The sequence below is a fragment of the Amblyomma maculatum genome, chromosome 1 (assembly GCF_055883805.1).
Source record: "Amblyomma maculatum isolate TAMU_Amacu chromosome 1, ASM5588380v1, whole genome shotgun sequence".
Taxonomy (NCBI): Eukaryota; Metazoa; Arthropoda; class Arachnida; order Ixodida; family Ixodidae; genus Amblyomma; species Amblyomma maculatum.
The window spans coordinates 135469041-135493978 of NC_139344.1; the positions used below are offsets into that span (position 1 = coordinate 135469041).

At 43.8% G+C, this 24938-nt stretch overlaps 1 protein-coding gene across 1 annotated transcript in view; it reads right to left on the reverse strand.

Moving 5' to 3' along the window:
* LOC146204002 (large neutral amino acids transporter small subunit 2-like) overlaps positions 1-24938 on the reverse strand; it is an 83778-nt gene that overhangs the window by 19408 nt on the left and 39432 nt on the right. Inside the window, exons 3-8 of the mRNA XM_084589034.1 lie at positions 20960-21056; positions 14819-14863; positions 12504-12627; positions 9984-10087; positions 6461-6557; positions 4201-4350 (exon numbers count right to left, since the gene is read on the reverse strand). Coding sequence (XP_084445160.1) covers positions 4201-4350; positions 6461-6557; positions 9984-10087; positions 12504-12627; positions 14819-14863; positions 20960-21056 — 617 coding nt within the window. The remainder of the gene's footprint in view (positions 1-4200; positions 4351-6460; positions 6558-9983; positions 10088-12503; positions 12628-14818; positions 14864-20959; positions 21057-24938) is intronic.

Consider the following 24938-nt stretch of genomic DNA (forward strand, 5'->3'; position numbering starts at 1 on the left):
AGCAGGACCATCGGCTCATCTTTCCATTAGTTTGCAGATCGCTGTGGCTTTGAGAATGTCACCTCTATTTCGAGATTTACTCAACGCAACGGAGTACGTTAAAGCTGTATACTGGTTGGTTTGGTTTGTGGGGTTTAACGTCCTAAAGCGACTCAGGCAGTGAGAGACGTCGTAGTGAAGGACTCCGGAAATTTCGACCACCTGGGGTTCTTTAACGTGCACTGATATCGCACAGCACACGGGTGCCTTGCTTTTCGCCTCCATAGAAAAGCGGCCGCCGAGGCCGGGATTCGATGCCGCACCCTTGGGAACAGTAATCGAGCGCCGTAACCACTGCGCCACCCCGGCGGGGCAAAAGCTATATACTCATCTTCAAGAAGAATCTACAGGAGGATGGCGCATTTACGCTGCTCTTCACATTTAGAGTCAGGCCGCTAGTTAACGGCTCCAGTGCTGGGGTATTGTTAATAAGACGAAGGATGCGTACGTGTTCGCCCAACGGAAGTAGCAAACTAGGAACCGCTCTCGTCAACAGGCAAGCCCTGAAGGTGTTAAACAAAAAAAAAAAAAAAAGGAGAAGCTGAATAAAAAAAAAAATCACGACAGGGCAGGAGGCATGGAGCTCGCCTGCTTCGGTACGTAGAACCAAGTGAAACTCTGTTGACAAAACACTTTCGTGTTTTCCGCAAGGCTTCTGAGGTAATACACCGTGAAAATGGATACAGACAACGTAAGCAGGAATCTCGAACAAACGTAAACTTGGATTGAGACCTATTTAAGACCGCGAAAGCTGCGCACTGGGAAAAGAAACGTACATTAATGTACCAAGACAGGAAGGGGGGAGGGGGGGGGGGGGGCGACTTTAAAACATCCTACGATATTTTCGAAAAGCTGCATTCCCCCACTCCCCTTCCTTTCGCCCACTGTTCTTTCTACCAAAGGCGTAAACAGCCCCTGAAAAATATTTCTGGCTACGCCACTGACCAAGAGCCGTACAAGATAGGAATAACCGTACGGTTAAGCCTAAAAATGGGTAAAACGGCTCACTTCTGTGAACGGCTCGGAACGGTTCAGCTCACTAGGAGCTCACTGGAACGGCTTAGTAGGAGGGGGTCTAGCCGTCCTGCGGCCAAAGCACATACCAGCACGCACGCTTTCTTTCTTTTTTTCTCGAAGGGAGCGCTAAAGAGTTTATTGCTTCAGTGCGCAGCGCGTTATTAGAGCACTAGGCTCAATCGACCTTTTTGTACAGTCGCGAGTCAAACATATTAGCGCACGTCACGGATCACCGGAATGACAACGCGTGGCGCCGCGGTTGACGAAGAGGCTGATAACGAGAGTGCTCGGCCGTCACCATTCTTCAGTATTAGTGGTGCTCAGCTAAATTCATTTCTGATAACATTAAGGTAGACAAAACAAGCCATCGTTTTTAACCACGACTAAAATAAAAAGAAATGTCACATGAACAGTCACGTAAGGGCGGCACTTCGACGCTCGGGATAAAGGTTCCTTCCCGCCCCCGTGCTGCAAAAATTAGAACGGCCCGATAAGCATGCTTGCGAACCGCTGAGCCGCGTAGAGATGTATCACAGCTCTGGTTGCGACTGTACCTTAGATTACGCCCGTTATGTGAAACAACTATAGCGACGAAAAATTGTCTGTCCATAAGCAAAGTAGCATCCTGTATAATTGCACAGATTAATTCCAAACGTCAACGCTCACTCGCCCTTTAGAAGATGCTCTCACTCTTCACAGTTATTTCTTTTCCGCCACTACATGTGTGTGGGCGCGCGTGGCGTGCATGCGTGCGCGCGAATAACTCCTGCGCAGGTACTAAGTATATTTGCAGCGCCCCGCATATGATCAGTACTCTTGTACGTTTTCATTACAATGAGGAAAGCAAACGCACCATCAGAGCAGCGCATTGCGAAGAAGCACACTCAAGATTATGGCTCTCTGCGTCGCTTCGCATACCATCCACCCCGCCAAATCACCGGAAGAAAAAGAACAAAAGCAAAAAATTGAGAACGCACAGACTCTATACATTCCAGCGCATCGCGCCCTTTAACTCCAGAGCGCGCCTCTCTCAGGGAAGAAAATAAAAGACAACTCCGCGAGACACGTAGGCTACATCACCAAAGTTCCACGTGATTGCGCACCTAACATGTGTAAAAGAATTCTCCCGGTTAAGGGCGGGAATGCAGTTGCTTTCTCGCACTGCAATTGATGGTACGCAAATCGCACCAGCCAGAAGACCCGATTCTGGTGGAACGGTGTGGCATAGCTCACTGAACGAGAGGGAACCGGTTCTCTAAAAGAATTACCACTCATTTTTATATGATTTTATCCATCTCCATCTTTAAAAAGCGCGGCTCAAAAGCACGGCCGGTCTCGAGGGAGAGTGCGCTGCTCTTCTCTAAAGAGCGCGCGCTCTCCCTCAAGACCGGCCGTGCTCAAAAGACAGTTGCTTTCTTGCATCGCTAATATAGCGTGTTGCACAATTAGAGGCGCGATGTAGAATGCTTCTCCCAGCTAAACCGCGGAAACCTCGCGGTTCAAATTTTGCACAGAAATGGTATTTTGTTGCAAGTATTTTTTAACACCAAATTTGTTTGGGGTACTTGCCTGATTCGATCAAAAGAAGTCAGATGTTCTCATCTTATGCGGCGGCGACGACGCCAGATGAGCCGCTGACCCAGCTATGGTACTGGTGGCGCCACCTCATGCTGCTTACAACAACTCAAACCTTCTGGCAGAAACGTTCGCCCCCTCTTTACCTGCTACAGAGTTGTTATAGCAGCATAAGCTGGCGCCACCAGTACTATCGCTGGGGCAGCGGCTCGTCTGGCGTCGTCGCCGCCGCATAAGATGGGAACATTTGACTTCCTTTGATCGAATCAGGCAAGTACCCCAAACAAATTTGGTATTACAAAATACTAGCGACAATATGCCTTTCCTGTACAAAATTTGAACTGCGAGGATTCCACGGTTTAGCTGGGAGAAGCCTTCTACATCGCGCCTCTAATTGTGCAACGCGCTGTAGATGGCGCGGAAGTCGCATCAAGCAGAAGGCCCGGCTCCGACGGAACAGGTGACGAGAGGACTGGGTCTCCAAAGCAACCGTCGCTCACTTTACCTACCTTTAACTGAGCCACGGCTCACTCGCTCTTTAAACAGAGCGGCTCAAAAGATCCAGCTCGCTGCTGCGCGACCCATCTGTAGTTAAGCCGGCTGAAATAAAATTTTTGGAGGGTAAAATGCTCTGTATGTAGAGGCTGCGCCCGCGGCACCGACAGCGGCCAAAGGAGACGATGTTCCGGCGATTGGCGAAGTGAGCATTGCCCGAAAGACGATACCGCACGGAAAATGCCCCGCGCTGTGGTGTCACCACCGTCACCACCGAAATCCAACAAGGCCGGTGCATGACCTTCTCTCCCAGCAGCGAGTCACGACCAGCGGATGGGCGATAAAAGGTCAGCAAATCAGGCTAAAAACTTGTAGCGAATTATAGACCGGTCTCGTTATTGTGCTTTTGCAGCGAAGTTATGGCAAACAAATGTTTTCGCGCACTTCTCTTCGTTCCTAGAAACTAACGACTTTTTCGACAGAATTCGAAGGGCGTACAAGCCGTTAAGACAGTAAAAACAGCCGCGCCAAGGAAACTATGCAGTTACATTTTTACTGAGTTCTGTTAACTTCGATAACAACCATGTCGGAGAAACAGGCGGAACGAACAATTTCCCAAGCACCACTAAGTTGCGCGAATAATTGCTGCGGCAGGTCACCTCGCTGCGCACTGCCCCCGATCCCGCCTCTGTGTGCCTTAATTCACCAACATGCACGACGGCTACATGACCGGATAAATTATGGCAAATTTCGTTATTGACCATAGAGGCAACGAGACCGTGGACGGCACTAAATTGAGGAAGAAAGAAACAGTTTCTGCTGAGAACTGCACCGAGACTAGGACACGGTCTAGACGAGATGGCAAGACGTTTGCTGTTTTTTGTTAAGTCACCTTTTTAGAACGCAACACATCGATAGATATCAATGCATGCGTAATAAAGCGGCGTTTTATAGCGGCGCTGTGTTTCTTTCTCTTTCCCTCCGTCGTCTTTGCAGTAGCACAACAAATTGAATTTCTTGTATCGTGGCGCAAATTCTCGCCGCTACAGCTAGTATGCAGGACGAGGCTCTCACCTTGATGGGCCTGTGCATGTTTGGCCTCTTGTAACGCAGCCACAGCATTCCCAGGATGGAGACGCCCACCCAGAGCCACTGGTTGAAGCTCAGGTAGTTGATAAGCACGAAGATGTCACTCGTCGCAAACATCAGCAGAGCCACCGCACACTGCGCCAAAGGTTTGCGTAAGACACGACCGCCAGACGTCCTTTTTGAATTCTTCTTCTTTTTTTTTTTTCATTTATCACTGATTTATCTTTGAGCAGATTGCGCGGGAAGCATGCATCCAAGTATTATTTATTGCTAACCTGAATTTTGTAAAAATTTAAGAAATATACCGGAGATTGCACAGGGTCCCACGTTGCAGCCTCTGTGAAGATTATGCTCAGGTGGGCTGTAGATTCATCATTTCAGGCACCATGCTTCTTTCTCGTTAAAAAATTCATTATAGATTGAAATGGTTTATGAGGGCTTCAAGAAAACCAAATGGTATGATTACAAATGAAAACGACAACTATAATAATTTTTACAGCGATGCACTAAATTTAGTACATGTTGTTTTACCGGTTGGATATTGTAAATTCGAAACACCAGGATTTATTAAAATAACACTTAAAGAGTCGTGATTTTTTTTTTGAAGATTCTCCTTCGCCACTAAAATCGAGAAAACATTCCAGGATTGCACTTAGCGTAGCTTAAGAGGTTAATGGCGAAAGCCCTTCCTCCTTCTCTTCTGTCTGTCTCTTCTCTTCTTCCTCTATCTTGCGTGCCTGTGTACTTGCTATAATTTCATTATTTTCTTTCATTTGGCTTCGTTGTCACAAGCTATTGCGACGTAATTACCGAGGAAATTATGTTGACATCAGAACCTATTGCAATGTCTCACTGGCACATCTCACTGACACATCTTGCGGAAACTCGCAGAATCTCGTTGACATCTCTCGCAAACACATCTCGTAGAGGCGGGATATTCATCATAAGCCTATAAAGGTATTAGCTTTAAACAAAAAAAATGAAACGAAATTATTATTGGTGACAAATCTTGTCTGCATCAAAAATGGCAGAACATGCGCCACCAAGTTCACTGAGTTGAGAGATATTATTTATTGCATTAGATAATTGACACAAAAATTACCCTCTCTGACACAAGAAAGGTGCCAAACTCGTTTGGAACCAGGAATTCCCTTCTAGCATTGCACACTGAGAAAAAAACAGCGAACTTGTAATGTACACCGTTGTGTACATAGCACACCAAAAGGTCAAGACTGCAAATGTCAACGCACGATTTATTTATCAACAAACTCGAAGCGTGTGAATTTGACAGCGAACAGTAGTTACGAAAAATAAAAATCTTTTAGTCGTCCACGATTAATGCAAAAAAAGAAGGCCTGCTCCATTCCCCATCCTTCAGATTTGCATCTCCGCTGCATTTTTGGGCGGTTTGCACAATGCGCGATGGGGGGGGGGGGGGGGGGGGCGTTAAGGTTCTTGTCTTGCTAGGGCATACAAGTCTCACGTCATCAGACACTCCATAAAAACTGAACAGTTCTATGAAAGAAAGGCAGATCAACTTTGGTTTCAAACAGCTGCAAAATCTTAGAGCGTGTGAACTACCGATCTTGTAATGTCATGAAAGGCTATGCGCAAAAAAGGACAACACAACAAAGGACAACACACATTCTTTTTTGCGCATAGCCTTTCATAGCATTACAAGATTCCAGCCAACTAGCCCGACAACAACTCTTGTTGAAGATCTGCCGATCATTGACTGAGCACTTAGAAGCGACCGATTTCTTATCTGGTGCACAACATGGTTTCAAACGAGGTTTGTCACCTGTTTCACAGCTGATCACTTCATGCCATCACTTTTGTTTACCAGTTAACGATAGAAAGCAGATGGGTGCAGTATTTCCGCACTTCGCTAAAGCGTTTGATAAGGTTCCTCATAGCAAATACATAGAAAAACTTTACGCAGCCGTAATCACTTCTAGCCTTATCGCTCTTATAAGAGCATACTTAGATAATAGATTTCAATATGTCAACTTTGATAACCAATGTTCAGATGCCCTTCCTGTCACATCCGGTGGTTTTTCGAGAAGATCTACAACTTTTGCACTGACTCTTTTTCTCTCAAGCCATTTACCTCGATACGAGTTAGTGCTGTTTCTTTTTTACCTGCTACCCTCAGTCATAACTAACGGTACTAAGGGTAAAATCTGTTTGACAATATTTTTTCCAACACTGGGAAATACCATGCCGAACAAAACAGCCAACTTACAGACAATAAGAGAGGTGGCGTTGGCGTAAGTTTTGTCGTGTGTATCATTCCAAATATCATGGGGAGGTGTCCTTCAAGAGCTCCAATAAAAAATAACCTGAAAAAGGCAACACCATCATATTATGAGCAATAAAGATGCGCAGCTAATAAAAACACCGATAAACTGCCGCGACGTTGTTTTTTGTGCGCCACTTGTTTTTGTTTTTAAGTATTGTTTTCCAAAAACCAAAGGCAAAGTGCAACAAGATGCGCGGATAAATCCTTGTTTTACCAGTGCGGAATTGCTACACAAATACATAACCAAATGACTGAAATAACGACGATATCCGTGCTACATCTGCTGCGCTCTCGCCAGCTTGCACCTTCTTTAACGGCGCTTGTTTCTAAGTTACAAGATTTCTGTCTCGTGACAACATAATAGCCCGTATTTTTCAGGCCCTAAGCAACAGATAAAGAAAACACAAAGCGAGCTTTATCATGTCCCTTGTTTATCTGACAGACTCTAGCCTGCCCCTCCTTACCACATTTATGCATGCGTCTCTTTCCCGCGTCTCTTTCCCGCGTCCCTTCAGCTGATTGTTTGTTACCTCGCCAGGGGAATGCGATGGGAAGGAGGCGGGTGAGTGGTGCTACTGGAGGGCGAAGGCTTCACTATCCGGTATTAGTGACCCCGCGGAATGGTCGCTTTATGACTCTGGTACTATATTCGCAGAAAAAAAATGCATGACGCCAAAGTATAGCTCATCCAAAAAAAAAAAAAAAAATGTGACGGTTTCAGTGACTTTGCTAAGTACAGCCAAAATGAAAATGTTAATTCATCCGTCAGAAGCCAGCGCACAAAACCGAAGTTGAACAGACGTGCATCCTGACTACATCGGAACTTCACAGCTGAATTTGATTGACAGTTTCCTTGACAAGTAGCCCACCACAGTGTTAAAGAGGGGAGTGATAGCCTGCCCATCACAATACAGCGCACCGTCTCGCACAATTGCTAAAGCTCTGTGAAAACGACGTTCAGTAAAAAAAGCTAGGATATGCTTCTTGAATATGCGGGCGCCAAGAGGGTTGTTGGGGCACGATGTGCACTTCATTTCCTTCCTCCTTCAATAAGGTGCATGTATTTAGAACAGTGCGTTATATTCGAAGATCCGGTAGGAACACCCCATAACAGTGACACGCTGAAATACTCATTATCAGCATGGGACTTAGAGAGGAATTTTGGTTGGCCGCGATCGTAATAATTACCATCTTAATAATAAGCCGCGATCTTAATAATTGCTTCTACAGTTGACTTGCGTGTCTACTTTCGTGGTGCCCACAGCACTTAGATTTTGCGTTTGTTTATATTAAAAATAAACACTGCATTACTTCTTAACATTAACACTTGTTTTTTCTCAATGCTTCAAGTATAGAGAAGAAGTACAAGTAGCCGATAACATCCGAATCCTGGGAGTCATTTTTTTTTTTTTTAATATGTTGTGGAATGACCATATGTTGACTATGCTTTAACGCCGTTATCTCGCTGAGTTGGAATCATATCAAGCATCTGAATGTATTCGTCGTTTAAAATAAAACTTCATAATTGTCTTTTAATTCACGCCTGCATCACTGTTCTGTGGTTTTGATGACAACAAGGCATACAGGTTTGCAACAAAAAAGTATTTATCCTTCAAAAATAATTTCTCGGGATCCTTTGCGACTTGCCATAAGAGCCATACACAAAGCTTTTTTTTTTTTTTTTAGAAAGCCGGAATAATAACAGCGCAAAAGTGTTATTGCTATATAAGTTGTCTTTATACGCGAATTATCAGAAAATTGAATATTTGTACAATAATTACCACTGTTAAAGAGAAAGTTGCAGCATATAGGTTCTGCCATACAAAAAAAAATGGTATAACATCGCGCACTAATTACATTATGAATAGATTTTCGTTCACCCTATCAGCAATCATTAATCATTGCAGCAAAACTGGTATTGCCCTTTTAAAATAATGGTGGGCGTTTAAGCATGGCTTGAACCTAGTTATATGAGCGAAAACTTTGTTAGGCAAGGTTTTGCATGGTTTAGCACGGTTGTACACGATTTGACGGTTGAGCTTGGGAGGAGGCGGGAAAGCTTTGCCTTAAGCGCGATAGCGCCTTTAACACCATTTTTTCATTTCGCAATTTTTGTGTATTCGTTGTCTAAGTTTTGTTTTTGAGAAATGTAAGGCGCAATGTCTGTCTCACTTTTCGGCGCACACCTACTCTTAATTAACTCAAGGTCATTCAGACCCATCGAGGCGAAATCTGAAGTTGCATCCCGAGTAGTAGAGCTTACAAGTACGCCAGTGTTGCACACTCGCGCCAAAATGGTGCTATTGACTTTCCGTATGCTATCCTGTGTTGATTTTTTATGAAGATTTGTGTACTCAATTGTGTTTTACCCCAAGGTTATGTTTTAGTGGCAGATGCAGATATCTAAAATTTGCGCGTGTGAGTCAGGATGTATGAACAATATATTGTGTGTGTTTCGTTTTGTATATATGCTTACTCTCGCCTTTTACTGGAGGGCGTTGTCCAGCTGCCGTTTTTTCAGGCTGCTTTATGTCTGCAGCCCCCTCTGTCTCTCTAATGAAACATAAATCCATTTTTTATATTATTATTGTTATTATTATTAATGGTGATGAGTCTGGGCGCATCGGCTAGATGAGCATGGCATTTGGCCGCTAGACGCAAGGTATCGAAACCGAATCCCAGCCGCAGTAGCCGCGTTTCTACGGAAGTGAAATGCAAAAGGCGCCCATGTGATGTGGAGTGTCAGAGCATCAGGTGGTCTCCGGGATCCGGTAAAAACGTCCCCAGAAAAAACGTCCCTGGAGCAAATGTCCCCGGAAGAAACCTCCCCGGAAAAAATGTCCCTATTGGCGAAGTAGGAAAAAATGTCCCCCGAACGGGGCTGAAGTCTTGCGCTATAGGACGTAGACTACGTTTCCCCGTGGCGAGCTGCAATGATGAATGATACATGTTAACTTCGGCCTTGGGGACGTTTTTTTCCTATGTTGCCGCTTCTTCAGGGGACGTTTCTTCCGGGGACCTCTTTTCCGGGGACGTTTTTACCTACACCCGGTGGTATCCATTGCCATCCATCCAGAGCCGTCCATTTCGGCGCCCTTCAAGGGACATGCGCCAATTAAGAACGTTTCAATTCCACATACCATTTTGAACTTAAATGAGACTGCCGCCGTATATATATATATTTATATATATATATATATATATATATATATATATATAATCGTCTTCCACTGGCGACACAAGCTTGCCCTCCTACTGAGGAGCACCCTCTAACCACGCACGCCATCACGTTATTCGCCGCATCTGAAATCTCAGACAGTGCAGTTCATTTCGTTTCCTACTAGGTTGTGCGTACAATACCAATACAAAGCAACAGCATTCGACGAATTCGCCCTTCCCCTGTGCACATGCGTTGCTCTCATGATGCTGCTACATTAAAATGCGTGGCATTGATGCACGTACTCACCTTGCGATCGTGAACATTATCCCATTCAAGCCTCCGAAAGTGGACAAACTCACAAAAACTGGCATAATCCATGCAACGACGCCAATCGTGCGCTGGGCGAACGTCTGCAAAAAGAAAATCCAATATAGGGTCGTACACGATATTCTGGCGCGCACTATGTGTTGCAATAAACCACCTAAAATGTACGAATGCTTTGCAACAAAACCCGCGACAGATATTCCTTTATTTTTTTATTTCTTTAAGTTCCGCCAAGCATTATACCAATCAGCATCGAATGACCTAATTATTCAGGCAAGCCTTCCGAGTATTTCAAGAAGGACTATATAAGAAAAAAAACGACCTAGTAAAAATTGCTACAGTTGTCAGTTTATTCCAAAAAATGGCGTGGGTCAACTAGTCCAGCTGCATTTGGCAAAGTTAACAGGGTGAGGGTGAGGGCTAGTGGGTACGCGTTATTTTCCATAGTGCAGCTAGAACTTCAAGGGACAGACACGCTATGGAACATAATTAGGCAAAGCTTAAGACTACTCGAGTATAGTTGGGTAAAGGTGGGCAAGCCATGAATGCGTGGCGCATTGTATGCATACCCCATCACCAATCACCCTTCTTTGTTTTTATGGCATGGAAAAGAAAGAAAGAAAGAAAGAAAGAAAGAAAGAAAGAAAGAAAGAAAGAAAGAAAGAAAGAAAGAAAGAAAGAAATAAAGAAAGAAAGAAAGAAAGAAAGAAAGAAAGAAAGAAAGAAAGAAAGAAAGAAAGAAAGAAAGAAAGAAAGAAAGAAAGAAAGAAAGAAAGAAAGAAAGAAAGAAAGAAAGAAAGAAAGAAAGAAAGAAAGAAAGAAAGAAAGAAAGAAAGAAAGAAAGAAAGAAAGAAAGAAAGAAAGAAAGAAAGAAAGAAAGAAAGAAAGAAAGAAAGGATAACCAGTGGCCAGATTATTACGAAACGCCACAGCACGTCATCGCGCCCAGGGTGACAGCGCGCAGTAGTGAGGAGAGCAGCTTCGCCCACAGCGATAGTCAAATAGATTAGTAACCCCTTTTTTACCGTGGTGATAAGTGCCATTAAGTTATTCATACCTCGAGTACTGAGTATTTTAAGATTAACTGATTATTCCTCTTTCGCAGTTAAAAACTACTCTCTTGACCGTCTCTACCAATTGATAACTGAGCATGTCATATCTGTCCCGAAACCTCGGCGCTTCACCAACTGCAACAACATCGCGCACTAAAGGTTGAAGTGCCTTACAATGGATAATAATAAGTGTAATTGTTTCCCTGCTTTTGCAAACAGTATTTTGTCCTCAAGAACCCAGACTTCGCCTCAAAAAGAAAACCGCTACCTTTGGAATTATCAAAAACGTTCAGGGGGACGTTTAAACTTCGCTTTAAGAGTAGACGCGATAGCGCCTTTAACGCCGCTTTTTCATTTGGCGATTTTTGTTATTGTTATTGGTTTGGTTTTTAGTGAAAGGAAGTCACATAGTCTATCTCACTTCTCAGTGGAAATTTGCAATGAACAGCATGCAACTTGAGGTACAGCATACGCACCACGTCGGTCCGAATACCGATCACAAACTATAGCCGCCAACATGACGACCAGACGGATGCTGAATGGGAAGCGTATGTGGTCTCGTTAAGCTACACAACCCATCGAAGTATCAGTGCTCGGCCTAGTAACCTATACCAACTGCCACCTGCCAGAGCCATCCCCGTGATTTTTCGCTCACGACGCCGATTTTTTACCAGAACAGGGCACTCAACGTTAACGCGTTAAAACGAGAAAATGACGGCAACAAAATGTTATATAACGGCTCAGGTGTGGAGCTGTCCGACGTTGGTATACTGCTGGAACACTTAGTAGCAACGTCAAGCCGCTTAATTTTCTACAGCTTCAGTGACGCGCAGGGTCACACTGCGCGCTCACATGGCTACCTCTCGCGCTCGCTTGCCGAACTGATACAACAGTGAGGTGGTCGCCGGGGGATAAGTGACCGATGTGACAATACGGCGGAAGTTGCAAGCACGAACTAGGCAGCAGTAGCAGGAACAACGAACAGGCCACATCCGTATTTTGGCTGCTCATGCGCTGTCAATACCCATTTCGAGCCCGGCGGCCAAGGCTTAGAGGGCCCTGTCTTGCTTTGCTGCGCTAGAGAAGGCTGCTCACCTCTGCATACAAGGAATAGTTGCTTGCATCCGCACAAGTGGGTTATTTGCACGGAGAGATTGTAGATAAGACGGCTATCGAGAGCACATTCCGTTAAGACCAATTATGACCCCGATGAAGCAAGTTCGCCCGGAGGAAAACAGCGCCCAACAATCTAACCAGCCGCGGTGTGGCCGCTGAATATCAAGCGCGGAAAAGCTTGCACAGCGTATATGGCTGCCTGAGAAGCTCGGTGAGCTCTTTATTATTCCGCAGCTGTCCAAACTTCAATCCTGTTCCTTCTTTTCCAACTTTTGTCGATCCTATAGAGCAACGACAGAAACCGCAGTTCAGTAAAAAGTGAGACACAACGTACCACAGCGACAGCTGGGGATGCAAGCATCTCTTGGGGAGAAACTGCTGTAAAGTAGGCTACATTGGCCAAGACGTAAACGACTGTCACAAGGGTTATGCCGATATAGATAGCTCTCGGGAGGTTTCTGAAAAAGAAAATGCCAATATGAATCAGGGAAAAATATTTCACAACATCAACGTAACAGTATCCGAGCAGGGAGACATTTCCTCATTACGATTGTCAGCACCATAGGTGCATGTTTAACAAGCGCATAGCATGTGCACTAATGTGAGGAAGTAAAAAAGATAGGAATGAAATAAAAAAGAACGTTTTTTTTTTTTTTTGTCAAATGTATCCGTAACTGCACCGTGGCTTCCAGTCATCGTAATCGTGTTAGGGGCTCAAACGCGGGCCTGGCTGTCTACGTGGATTGATTTGGTAGTCTTCAACTGCTTCATGCACCGCTTTTGGATCGTATAAACAAACTATACGACCTTTTCCCAGAGGAAGCAGGCCATAGCACAGCTCTTTGGGAGAATCCAGTTATTGTAGTCGCTGGAAAGTTTTGCAAGTTTCGTAAAGTAAAACTGCGGATACATTTCGCACTCAGCGACAAAGTCGACAGGAAGTTTTACGGTGTTAGAGTGTGTATATATATATATATATATATATATATATCATTATACTCCTTCGCGTGCGTCTCGCTCTAAAAATTTCTACTTTCTATGTCGGGAGACAACTCTAAACTCCTACACTGAACACTTTCTCTATTGTCAATTCACCTTTATGACGGAGGGGTGCACTAGTATTTTTTATTTGACTGCTATGTTGATTCCTCGCTAAGGCAGCCGAAGTGAAGAGAAGCCGGTACCTCCTACGCAAGTCAATATCATACAACGGAAACTTAGTAAAGAACTAAAAATACTAAGGCAACCTAGCTCATTTCTTTCAAGTATCAGTATTAATAAGCCGCCATGTACAGCAGAGCCCCACCGAGGGCTGATTTGGAGAGATACATCATATGTGGTCACCGTCGAATTTTAAAACTCTGCATTAGACGGTGCCAGCTTCACATATCCTCATTTTTATTCAATATTCTGCATCAAAATGGTAAATGTGATCCAAAATTATGCCGCCAAAAAGCCACTGCTGCGTCCTTGACAAACAGCACAGAATAAACTATGTAAATCTAACCACGCGATTTTAAAAGGCGGATGACCACCTCATCGCTGTATTTATAGACTCAACAACCGTTTTTCTTTTTCTTCTAATACGGATGAGCGCATCTTTCCTATAAGTGAAATCAAAGCTCCCTGGATGTTGAAAACCGTCCTTCACTTTTTGCTACTTAGCTGAAGTCGTGAGGCATTAACTAGCAAAGCTGTATGTTTCCAAGAAAAACTTTACCTTCACTTTCTTCAGTTCCCTAGCAAAACACGTGCGCGCATTCAGAATAGTGAGCAGAATTTAAATAAACGCAGTGTATGAAGAGATTTGAATTCCCTGTACATAAACGCAAGTCGCGTCGAAGGCGCTGCGGAGGGAGAATAAAACGTGCCAGTAGACATAGATTATAAATGTTTTGCGACGGGTCGGAACGAACGCACATGCCCAGTACAAGACGACTACAAAGAAGGACAAAAAATGCAGGCGAGCATGTTAGTGTCGCATATCTCGATGCTTCCAAGTTGTGTTTATGAAGCAAAATGTCAAAGCGCTACCGCGTGCAACGACAACCTGCGTGCACAGCTTAGTCGTGAGTCGTGGCGCCATCAGGGAGCTTGATCAAACTGAGTAATACCAGGGTATTACAGGGCCAGCTGGTGAACAGACATTTCTAGGAAAAAATATTGCGAGAACACGAGGCAATAGGAAGAAGAACACGAGCGAACGCGCTCATCCGTGTTCTCCCGGTTGTCCTGTCTCCTTGAAATTCTTGATCAAACGTTAAGATCAGTCGTGAAATTGTTGTCCTGGCACATGTTCATTTCCATTCTTATACTTTTCCGCTTGTCTTACTATAGTGATAAACATTGTATAACCTCAGTCGTTCCAACGGACCCATTAAAGCAATAGCGTTACTTTGCAACACTTTCAGGCCTTTCAATCTCTCTGTTCTCTGTCTTGAAGACTGGGACTAATAATATGTTTTGTACACTTCCCCGGATGGCGGTTTGCTAAAATACCTTCATCTCACATTCGTAACATTATTGCATTATTTAAAAATTAGGATCTCGACGTTCTACCAATGCACCTGACCCCTTATTTCTCGTACAGGCTGTGACTTCGTTATCGTTAGCATTGACGCATATTCATGAAAACAAAAAGAAACTCACTTGTTTGGATCCTTGAGCTCTTCAGAGACATAATTCAAATAATTCCTGAAAGAACAGAAGGGAAAATTTCGTTTACTACTGGAGCTTTAATGTTGATAATTGTACTCATAGCATCAGTAAGTGCTAACTTTTTCTTTTGTATGATCATTGTTTTTGGTACTTGTCGTTGGCCACAGCGCAAAGGATGAAAAAATTGCGGATTTTATATGAATACATGCAGTATTACACCCCCGAATGATTTACTTGCTACCAAATACTCCTCTCATAAAATCTCAATTTTGTGTATGAGCTTTGAGATTTCATTTCATCGAATGCCAGTGATTCAGATCACCAAGGCGTACCTCGAACAGAACAGTTTAGTAGCAACGTCTAACGCATAGTGCAAAACAGTGCATAAAGCATAAGGAGTTCACACCGAACAGCACGTACTGCCACTGAATTTTGTCTGCAAGAGCTATAACCGCTTTCTCACGGCGGAATGCAATGGCGAAACAAATACTGAATAACGAAATTTTAGGAGTGTTTGCTTTGACCTGTGATTTTGTTTTTTGGCGGTGCTTTTTTGTTTCCTCTGGCCTAAAAGAGAAATGGATTGTTTATGTGATTGAAAAGAAGTTGGCGAATCAATTCATCAAGCAAGCTAAATATTGCATTAAAATGCCAGATGCTTTGTATGTACCCTAAGATTTGTTGCAGTGTCAAATACTCATTCAGGTAACCCAGCCTAGTTAAAGTCCCTAAATATAGCCATATCATAATTACGGGCTAATGTCGATTCATCGATTCAGCTATGTGGACATGTTGATAATATCCTTCAGGACATATACTGAAACAGGTAGGCGGCGTATTGAAGAGCAATTACCAAATAGCGCTGTTTTGATGCTATAAGTTATTTTTAACGTATCAAAGCTGCCCGTTGCCCACGAGTGACTCACATACCTTAACAGCCTTTAACAAACTAAATGGAAAGTTCTAATTTATTTGAGCAACCATTGCTCTTAAAGGCCGTTCGAAATACCTTCCAACATGAAATCATCAGAAATTTAGAAGAATAAACCCAGACATATCTAGACGTTGGGCTTTCACTGACGAAGCAGCGCCGAAAATCGATATGGTTTTGTTTTGTTTACAGAGTCTAACGTCCCAAAGACTCAGGATATGAAAGACATAGTAGTGCACGGCTCCGGATGACTTGGCCACCTGGGGTTCTTGCTTTTCGCCTCCATCTGAAAGCAGCCGCCGCGGCCGGAATTTCATCCTGCATCTTGGGATTCAGCAGTCGAGCGCTCTAACCACTAAGTCGCCGCGGAGGGCCAAAGTCGATATGAAAGATACAGAAAAAGACAGGAAGCTTACAATTCGGTGTGAAGAACGTAAATCGGTTTCTTCGGACCGGGGCTCGCATTCCGAGTTTGTGTCGTTATGAAAAATGTCGCTATCTCACGTGACCTCGAGTCACCTGATTGGTGGAAACGCCGTAACATGATGCTGCCACCTATTACGGTTTCGTAGAGACAACACCCGGTATCGGCATTTCGACCAATCAGATGACTCGAGGTCACGTGAGACGCGCCACTTCGATAACGACTGAAACTCGAAATACGGGTCCGGGTCTTCTAATGGAATTTGAGAAGTTTTTAAATCTGCAAACTTTTCATGAAGTGTTCAGTCTTCTATTTTTATTTTGTGTGTGTGTGTGTGTGTGTGTGTGTGTGCGTGCGTGCGTGCGTGCGTGCGTGCGTGCGTGCGTGCGTGCGTGCGTGTGTGTGTGTGTGTGTGTGTGTGCGTGCGTGCGTGCGTGCGTGCGTGCGTGCGTGCGTGCGTGCGTGCGTGCGTGTGTGTGTGTGTGTGTGTGTGTGTGTGTGTGTGTGTGTGTGTGTGTGTGTGTGTGTGTGTGTGTGTGTGTGTGTGTGTGTGTGTGTGTGTGTGTGTGTGTGTGTGTGTGTGTGTGTGTGTGTGTGTGTGTGTGTGTGTGTGTGTGTGTGTGTGTGTGTGTGTGTGTGTGTGTGTGTGTGTGTGTGTGTGTGTGTGTGTGTGTGTGTGTGTGTGTGTGTGTGTGTGTGTGTGTGTGTGTGTGTGTGTGTGTGTGTGTGTGTGTGTGTGTGTGTGTGTGTGTGTGTGTGTGTGTGTGTGTGTGTGTGTGTGTGTGTGTGTGTGTGTGTGTGTGTGTGTGTGTGTGTGTGTGTGTGTGTGTGTGTGTGTGTGTGTGTGTGTGTGTGTGTGTGTGTGTGTGTGTGTGTGTGTGTGTGTGTGTGTGTGTGTGTGTGTGTGTGTGTGTGTGTGTGTGTGTGTGTGTGTGTGTGTGTGTGTGTGTGTGTGTGTGTGTGTGTGTGTGTGTGTGTGTGTGTGTGTGTGTGTGTGTGTGTGTGTGTGTGTGTGTGTGTGTGTGTGTGTGTGTGTGTGTGTGTGTGTGTGTGTGTGTGTGTGTGTGTGTGTGTGTGTGTGTGTGTGTGTGTGTGTGTGTGTGTGTGTGTGTGTGTGTGTGTGTGTGTGTGTGTGTGTGTGTGTGTGTGTGTGTGTGTGTGTGTGTGTGTTTCCCAGAACTAGCTAAAAAAGGCCCAACTCGTAAACTCTCACAAACAAGGGTTCTGGAACAGAGCACGTTAATATTTGCCTTATATAGAGCCCAAATTAATTTTTTTTTGTTCACGTACACGTTTCCATAAGCAGAATGAGGAAGAGACGAGGGCTTCATGTTAATTGCGGCCACCTGATATTCTGTAATAGGCAGTAACAGCGCACAGACCGCGGTCATGAAGTACTGTTCAAAGCACCAGATATCGAAGCCCACAATTTATCGCTTCGTAGCAGCACAAATGGCCATCGGCCTGCAAAATGAGGATGGGCCGACAACAACTTCATCAGTTCCGCATTGTGCATGGAAAGAATAGATCTGATTATTTGCTCAAGAGCGGGCTTTACCTACCCGACTGCATCTCAGCGAAGTTAATCGCACCGAAGAGAAACATGGTATACTGTGTAATACTCAGCGACAGTCCCTGGCTTTACAACGCTCACTCGTTATAGATCATCTTTATATTTCTACATACAGGTCATATGACAATCCATCTCGCGTGTTTTCTTTGGTTAAGTCGACATGCAGATTTTTCATTTGTAGTCAAACTTCATACTCTCCACGCTTCCACATTTTTTTCCGACGGTGGAAAGCTAATTGTTTTTTTCTGGTATTTCCATTTTTCTTAGCGCGCCCATAATATTACCGAATCTGCTGCTCCGTAACACGGCTTCTCAACAAAACGCTTGAGTGGCAGAATTAAGGTGAGCTGAATTGAGGGGATAAGAGGCATGCGCCGAATCTAATTTGACTGTTGAGAAACCGAAAATACGTATCGGTATTTTATTTCATATTTCCGGATACAGAAACGCATTCTCGTCTGCCCTGTTTTGTTTTGGACACATATTTCTTGTACCAATACTGGTTGTGATAAATAGCAGGTTAAAAATGAAAATAACCCTGCTTAGATCTGAACATTATCAAGGTGCTATCGCAAACCTTTAGGATTGAAAGCTGGTTTCAAATACGAACTTTTAAATCATCAGACGCTACGTCGGCAGAAAAAGAAAGAAAAAAAAAAGGTTAGGTGTTTCTTAACGGTTAACAAGCTTCTTGGTAAGCAAGTTTCTTATACAAGACGGCATTTTCGTACACTTCGTCCGATTAATTTGCTCATTTAGTATTCCTGCTATAGTGTGGAAGCCCTCTTCGCGTGGAGCTAAAGGTGCAGCTGTACTGTAGCTAAAGTTTTTACTAACCCCTGACTTATCTCGTGGATGTATATCACTATATGTAGTAATTTTTGCCGTTCCTTCAGGCTTAGCGTTACCTTCAAATAAGGCGTCATTTAAGTATTTTAGGGCGCTTTGCAAGTTGTGAGGTTTAGTTTTCAGGCATAGTAGTATTCTAAAATTCCAGTATTCTAGCATTCTAACATTCAATAAATTTCTCGCCTTTTCTAACTTTATTCGCGTCGTCCCTTTCAAACTGCACCTCACTTCCTTTCCGCTGTCAGGGCAGCAGGCAACCAGGCTTAATAGAAAGGTTGTGTTGATGTGGTTTTAGATGACAGTCTTTTTCTTTCATGCTTCTTTTCTCAGTTATCTCTCCGCGTAGAGCAGTATACTCGACACCTATCTCTAGTTAAACCACTCGCCTCTTTCCTTCTAATCCCTCTCGACCTTGTTTACGACCACGGAAGAAGAAAGAATGTAAAACACTGCACCAACTTTTGGTATGTGGCACGCTTCCTCTGCCACTTCATTTATTACAGGCCGTTACAAGCACCCTAGCTACGTAAGGTTTACTTTCACACTAGCGCGTAATCGTTGACAAATAAGAGTCGGGATTTGCATGCTTCTCACAAAGCAAAGACGACCGAAAGACACGTTCATAAAGTGCGGAGCTTTTATAAATTTATTTTTATCGTAACATTCTATCTAGTCGACATTACGCTAATTTAGCTTTTATACTATATCTGTAACCCTGGTCTGTTCGTGACTGCAACCGTATCAGGCAAATAATTGCGAAGAGAGATGTAGCAACCTCTGAAAGTCACTTGGCGCCCAGCTCTCGACACCAAAGCTGCACGCATGCCTTCGTATCCGGAAGGGTGGACACCGCAAACACAGTTACAAGTGACATGCTTATGTATCGCGGTTCTGCTGCGGGAAGATAGCGGCAATCTTTACAGGCCTCTCCTTTGAATCCGCGCCCAATTTCGCCACCGGTATTCTTTTATCATTTTCCTCGCGTACACGGAGGTCAGAAGATTGCCTAATAGCAGACGTAGCTCAATGCTTGAAGTGCTCCCCTTTTCTCGTATCAAATTGCACGACTTTAAAACCGCGCCCAATGCGGCGGAGGCCAAATTCACCTTGCCATGGCAAACGTACCAGGTGTTCAGCTAAACGCAACTAAACTGAGCTTTTCAAAAGACGGAGAGTCCTAGCCCGGTAAAACGACCTGGAAGCTGTTGAAAGTCGCATGGCCTAGTCTGCAATATTTCTTTTCGCCCACAAAACTCCGTTAATTAGTATATGCTAATTAGCTAACCCTTTATTCTGGCCTCAGGAACGAACAGTCAGGTCGAAAAGTTGTACATCATATTGAAAAACAACTCATTGCAATGTTTCCATCCTGGCCTCATTTATGCAGTTTTATTTGCTGGCCGTCAAAGAAAGCTACAGCGCGACCAGCTGATAACTGATTACTCTCGCCCAGGCGCACGCGAACCCCATCTGAGAGAACGCTTCAGAGAGCAGGTTTATTTTATTTTATTTATTTTTTTATTACTGAAACGCGTTTCGGGACGCAGAAGGCCGAGACATACCCACGCCTTAATAACGTGGATCTCGAATATGCTTTCGCACGATACTGCGATGACGCTGTTTAAACCACCTGTCAGTATTTTTTATTGTGCGATTTGTCATTTAAGGCCGCTAAAAGAAATCGTTTACGTAAACGGTCCCTGTGGAAGACAAATTCCTTGCCAAAATACGTATTTCAATCTGAAGCCTTCGTTGGCGAAGTGGAACGCCTGTTTACAAACTAATTTGTGTTTTTGTATTTCGTACATTTTGTATGCAGCGTTTTCTTCTTAAACTGTATGTATAAAGTGTGCGTTTTCACTTCTGCTCGGGCCTAAAAATGGCCTGCAGTATTCTGAAATAAATGATATAATATAAACACCAGACAGTTGATTTTCAAGACGATCTACAAGAGTATCGACAACTCGTTCATGAAGTCAATCATTAAAAAGTTGTTTAATTAGTTTTACTAATAATGGAGTTTGCAAAACGAACAAATGCTGCAAACTAGGCCAGACGACTCTCAACAACCCTCAGTAGGCTTCCCTGGGCTAGAGCGCACTCTTCTTTAAAGCCTTTGTTACATTTAAGTGGAACACTTGGTAATTACGCGAAGGTGTTCATGCTCCATATAGAATGACTTTTACAACTAATGGACGTTAAACTTCGCGTACAAACATAGATTTTCAAAAGCACCTTGTTTCGTTAACTTGCAGATAATGAAATGACCAAGTAAAAAGTGAGACGTCGGGAAACGAAGACATCGCGCTCCTCGTGCTTTTCTAAACGAGCGGCTCCTTCCATCTATTTACTTACCATCCGCCAAAAGCAAAAAGTCCCGCATAAAAAGACAGCGAGATGCCGCCCACGGAGTATTCGCCGGCGAAGCTGTTCTGCAGATACGCAACTTCTCCTGCAACAAAAAGTAAAGATTTAAATGACAATCTCTTTCATAATGCGACTTCGTGCATTAGCAGATGTAATACTGTCATGGCTCACTAAATACGTTTCCGAAAGCGCACAAATTACGTGTGTCCTGAATTGTTGCAAAAAAGTCGAGCCCACTTGTCACGAACCTCACGCGGACTGCGTTCGCTGTATCCTAAGTTCGTAGTAAATGGTCTTGTCCTATTACAGCAAAATGCAAATACGACATCCGAGGCCAGTTCTTTACAAAGTCAGCTGTGCACCTCTGTTCCTTCATAAAGCGGACCCCGTCAACCCGCTTTTGTAAGTTCTTCAGTGCAGTCCCCCCATATGTGCTCTAGCAAAATTTTACGCGATCGCGTGGCAGAAAAACAGGCGTCGTAGTCTTTGGCGTTGACGGCTGTGATCGCATAATACTGACCGGTCAATAGGACCATCATTTCACATCCACATGACCTCGCGAGGGAAGTTTAACCCTCCAGAACGCTCGGATTCAACATGTGGTCACTCATGGAGTGAAAGTAATGAAAACATGACATATATAGTGCGAAATAAACGTTGCCATGTTTCACAAATCATTTCACGATAGAGAAATTAATTTTGCTCAAAGAACGATTTCAATAAGTTTCCCAGTTTTGCTGGTCCCGTGTTGCGGTCCAGACTCGCTACCGAATACGCCATGCAGGACACGCCTGTATGGGTTTGGAACGAGAGAAATTTACGTGTATGTCGTGTGGTCTTGCACATAATGGTAATTTGCTACTGCATTCTAACAATTATGTGCGCAATCAGAAATGTAAGAATTATGAAAGTATCAATTAAGGGAGTATTAGAGTGCATGCTGCCGTCTTATTCTGGCATTTCTAGTGTCATATTGGCGCTGGCATACGGCGGCCACCAGAACCCTGCGAAATTTGATGTACGCCGCTGCTGAAACGGATGGCCAGCATGAGCGGTACAAATTGCGCCGCTTTGCATTATGAATTACACTGTACAGGCCGCTATCGCGTCGTACTCTTAAGGCAAAACTTAGATGTCCTCTTTTTTTTTTTCTTTTTTTTTTTTTTTTTTTTTTTTTTTTTTTTTTTTTTTTGCTTTTGATGTATCTCCTGCGCTCACGAGTAAAAGTATATAGCCAGAATCACAGGCTTGCCAAGGAGAATCTGAGACTATATTGATTGCTACAGTGCAATTAAGCATAACGTCACCAAATTACGTTTATAAACTCTTTGCAAAAATTTGCCAAAATATCTGGTTATGTAGTTTTCGAGGCGTAACGTAACGTGGAAAAACAAACAAAAGTTTCCAACTCGGAAAGATGTCTATTGAACGATGAACACGACAAAGATAGAAACGAACTAGACAGCATTTTGGTGCCATCTCCGACTAAGCGAACGTTTCTTCGGCAGTTCAGATGGTTTAGGTTGAGATTGTTGACGGTAATGATGGTATCAGCCTAGCGATTAATCTTCCTGCATCGTTCCACATCAGAAATTAATTAAAATTTAGGCTTAAGGCGCATATCGGTGACCTGCTCTTTACGCAATCAACCTCAATGAACAACTGCTGCTGTCACCATCTGGAGCTCAGATCATTGTCTCGCAGAAATTTTAAAAGACGAGGAGCCTCGAGATCTCTCCTACTTGACTGGCTGCCGTTTGGGTAAACAATATCTCTTCTGTGTTCCTAATATAGAATGTGTGGGCATTGCGATCACTACCTCATGTGCTGTCCAACTTACAACGCGTAGAGGAGTGACAATTCAGGATAAATAGCACTGCAAGCAGTGTTGATGACAATGCTTCGAGGTGAGTCAGGAGCAGTCAGCAGGCAAGCAATATCAGGAGCTTTTCGCGGGACAGTAGATTTCGCTTTTCTTCAGCCATGTGTATCAAATCCTACACAGATGTTCCAGCGGCTTATGATAGAACCAGATTTTTTTTTTTTCTTAAGTCAGTAATGCTTATTTGCCCACGTTCCAGCAGATGGCTCATCCCGAGAGGATGGCAGCCTATGCTTTATGAGTCGCCATGAAAAACGCGATAGCGGGAATAGAAAAAAAAATCATAGAGAATAACGCAAAGCGACTAAGCTTTTCGTCTTTTAATTTATGTGCTCTGCTTCCGCGGGCGCCACGTAGAAAAGACTCGTCGAATGGAACGTATCTCTCGCTGCTTGGTGCCGCTGTTTCGAACGTAAGCTATGTGCGCCGCAAGCCTTGACTTCACTAAGCGCCCATCAGGTACAACTGGAACCTGTCCCTATATGCCACAACAATGCGAAGAGAAAAGAAATGCTTAGCCAATAAAACATCGCATAGGGTGCCAACCTAGAGTTGCTATCCACACAAATTCACATACATTTTTGTTTTAACGGCGGTCGCCCGGGGGCACTTACTTGAAGCACAATGAAGTTGTCACGCCTCGAGGCGCAAGTAATAACTTGATCTCTCCTGGATTTTTTTTTTTTTTTTTTTGGCGAAGACGATAAATTTAGTTTTCAGTATAATGTGCTGGTCTGTAATCATATTCGTAGCGCTGCTATTTTTACAAAAAAAAAAGTAATTTGTTTTATTCCTTTTTGGCTAACTATGTCTGTAACTGTGTTCGTTTATTTGTATATTTGGGAACTGAAGGGTGTCGATATACAGGTCATTGCGCATACATGTTAACAAAGCCATGTTTACCTAATCGACATGAAGTCCTTCACTCTGTGATATCTGTGAAGCAATAATGTTTTTTTTTTTTTTTTTTTTTTTTTTTTTTTTTTTTTTTTAACATCGCCTTATTCTCGATCCCGGCCCCGGAGGCCGCCTTTTGATGGAAGAGAAACGAGTGGCGTCCGAGTATTGTGCGATATTAGTGCACGTTAAATAACAGCAGGTGGCCGAAATCTCCGGAGCCCTCAGCTACGGTGTTACTCATAACCTCAGTGGCTTTGGGACGTTAAACACCGTAGACAAAAGTATAGCATGGTGGTGGTATGTATATTCCAAAAGAACCATTACTGTTACGGGCTTTATCGACTTTTTTTTTTTTTTGTTGTTAAGCTTCAAGATTTAATATCGTTGTCGTATGCACCGTACTCTGCGCGACAGCAGTAGCCATTGTTGCGTCGGACACAGTTACTCTTGTCACGGAGTTTTTGACGCTAGTCTGGTGGTTTCGGCGCTCTAACATGCACACGGTATTTCTGACTAAACCATTTAGAAGAACATTCAACGAACTCGAAACACGCAGAGAACGTCAACGTGGCAGAGCAGTGCATATTTCATGAACCACCTGAGGCTTGCGCCACATACGTCCCTCACTTCAGTGCCACGTTTCGTCCAGCTGTTAGGCAAAGCGCGGACGACCTCTGAATCTAAGCCGCTCATTCATCGGGCGCTCCAGCACAGCAGTCATGCAGAAAAGACAGCAGGAAAACTGGCATACGTTGCGCGTCGTTGCTGTAGCAAGAGGTAGAGAGTGTGCTTAACACGGCAGGTGGTTTTGCACTTGAAATTTTCAAGCTGAAGCGCTCCGCGCTAAAACGCCTGACTCGTTTTATGGAAAGACAAGAAACAGGAGGACGTGCAGTTGGAAGAATTCGTTCAGGACAACAAGCAAAAAAAAAAAAAAAAAAAAAAAAAATTAAGTTGCATTATGAGAACCTAGAATAGTTTCGTTATTTAGGAATGTTGGTGCAAAAATAAAATGTCTAAGGACGATTGCGATACTCTCTAATGCGAAACCTGAGCGCAGCTATTCAATCATTTTTGCAATATATTGGGGCAAAGAAGTTGAGAGATGCTAGTATGTATGTATGCGCAGCTAAAAAGCACTCTTTATTTTTCTCACGTACCTTCGTATGAGGAAAACCGACCTAA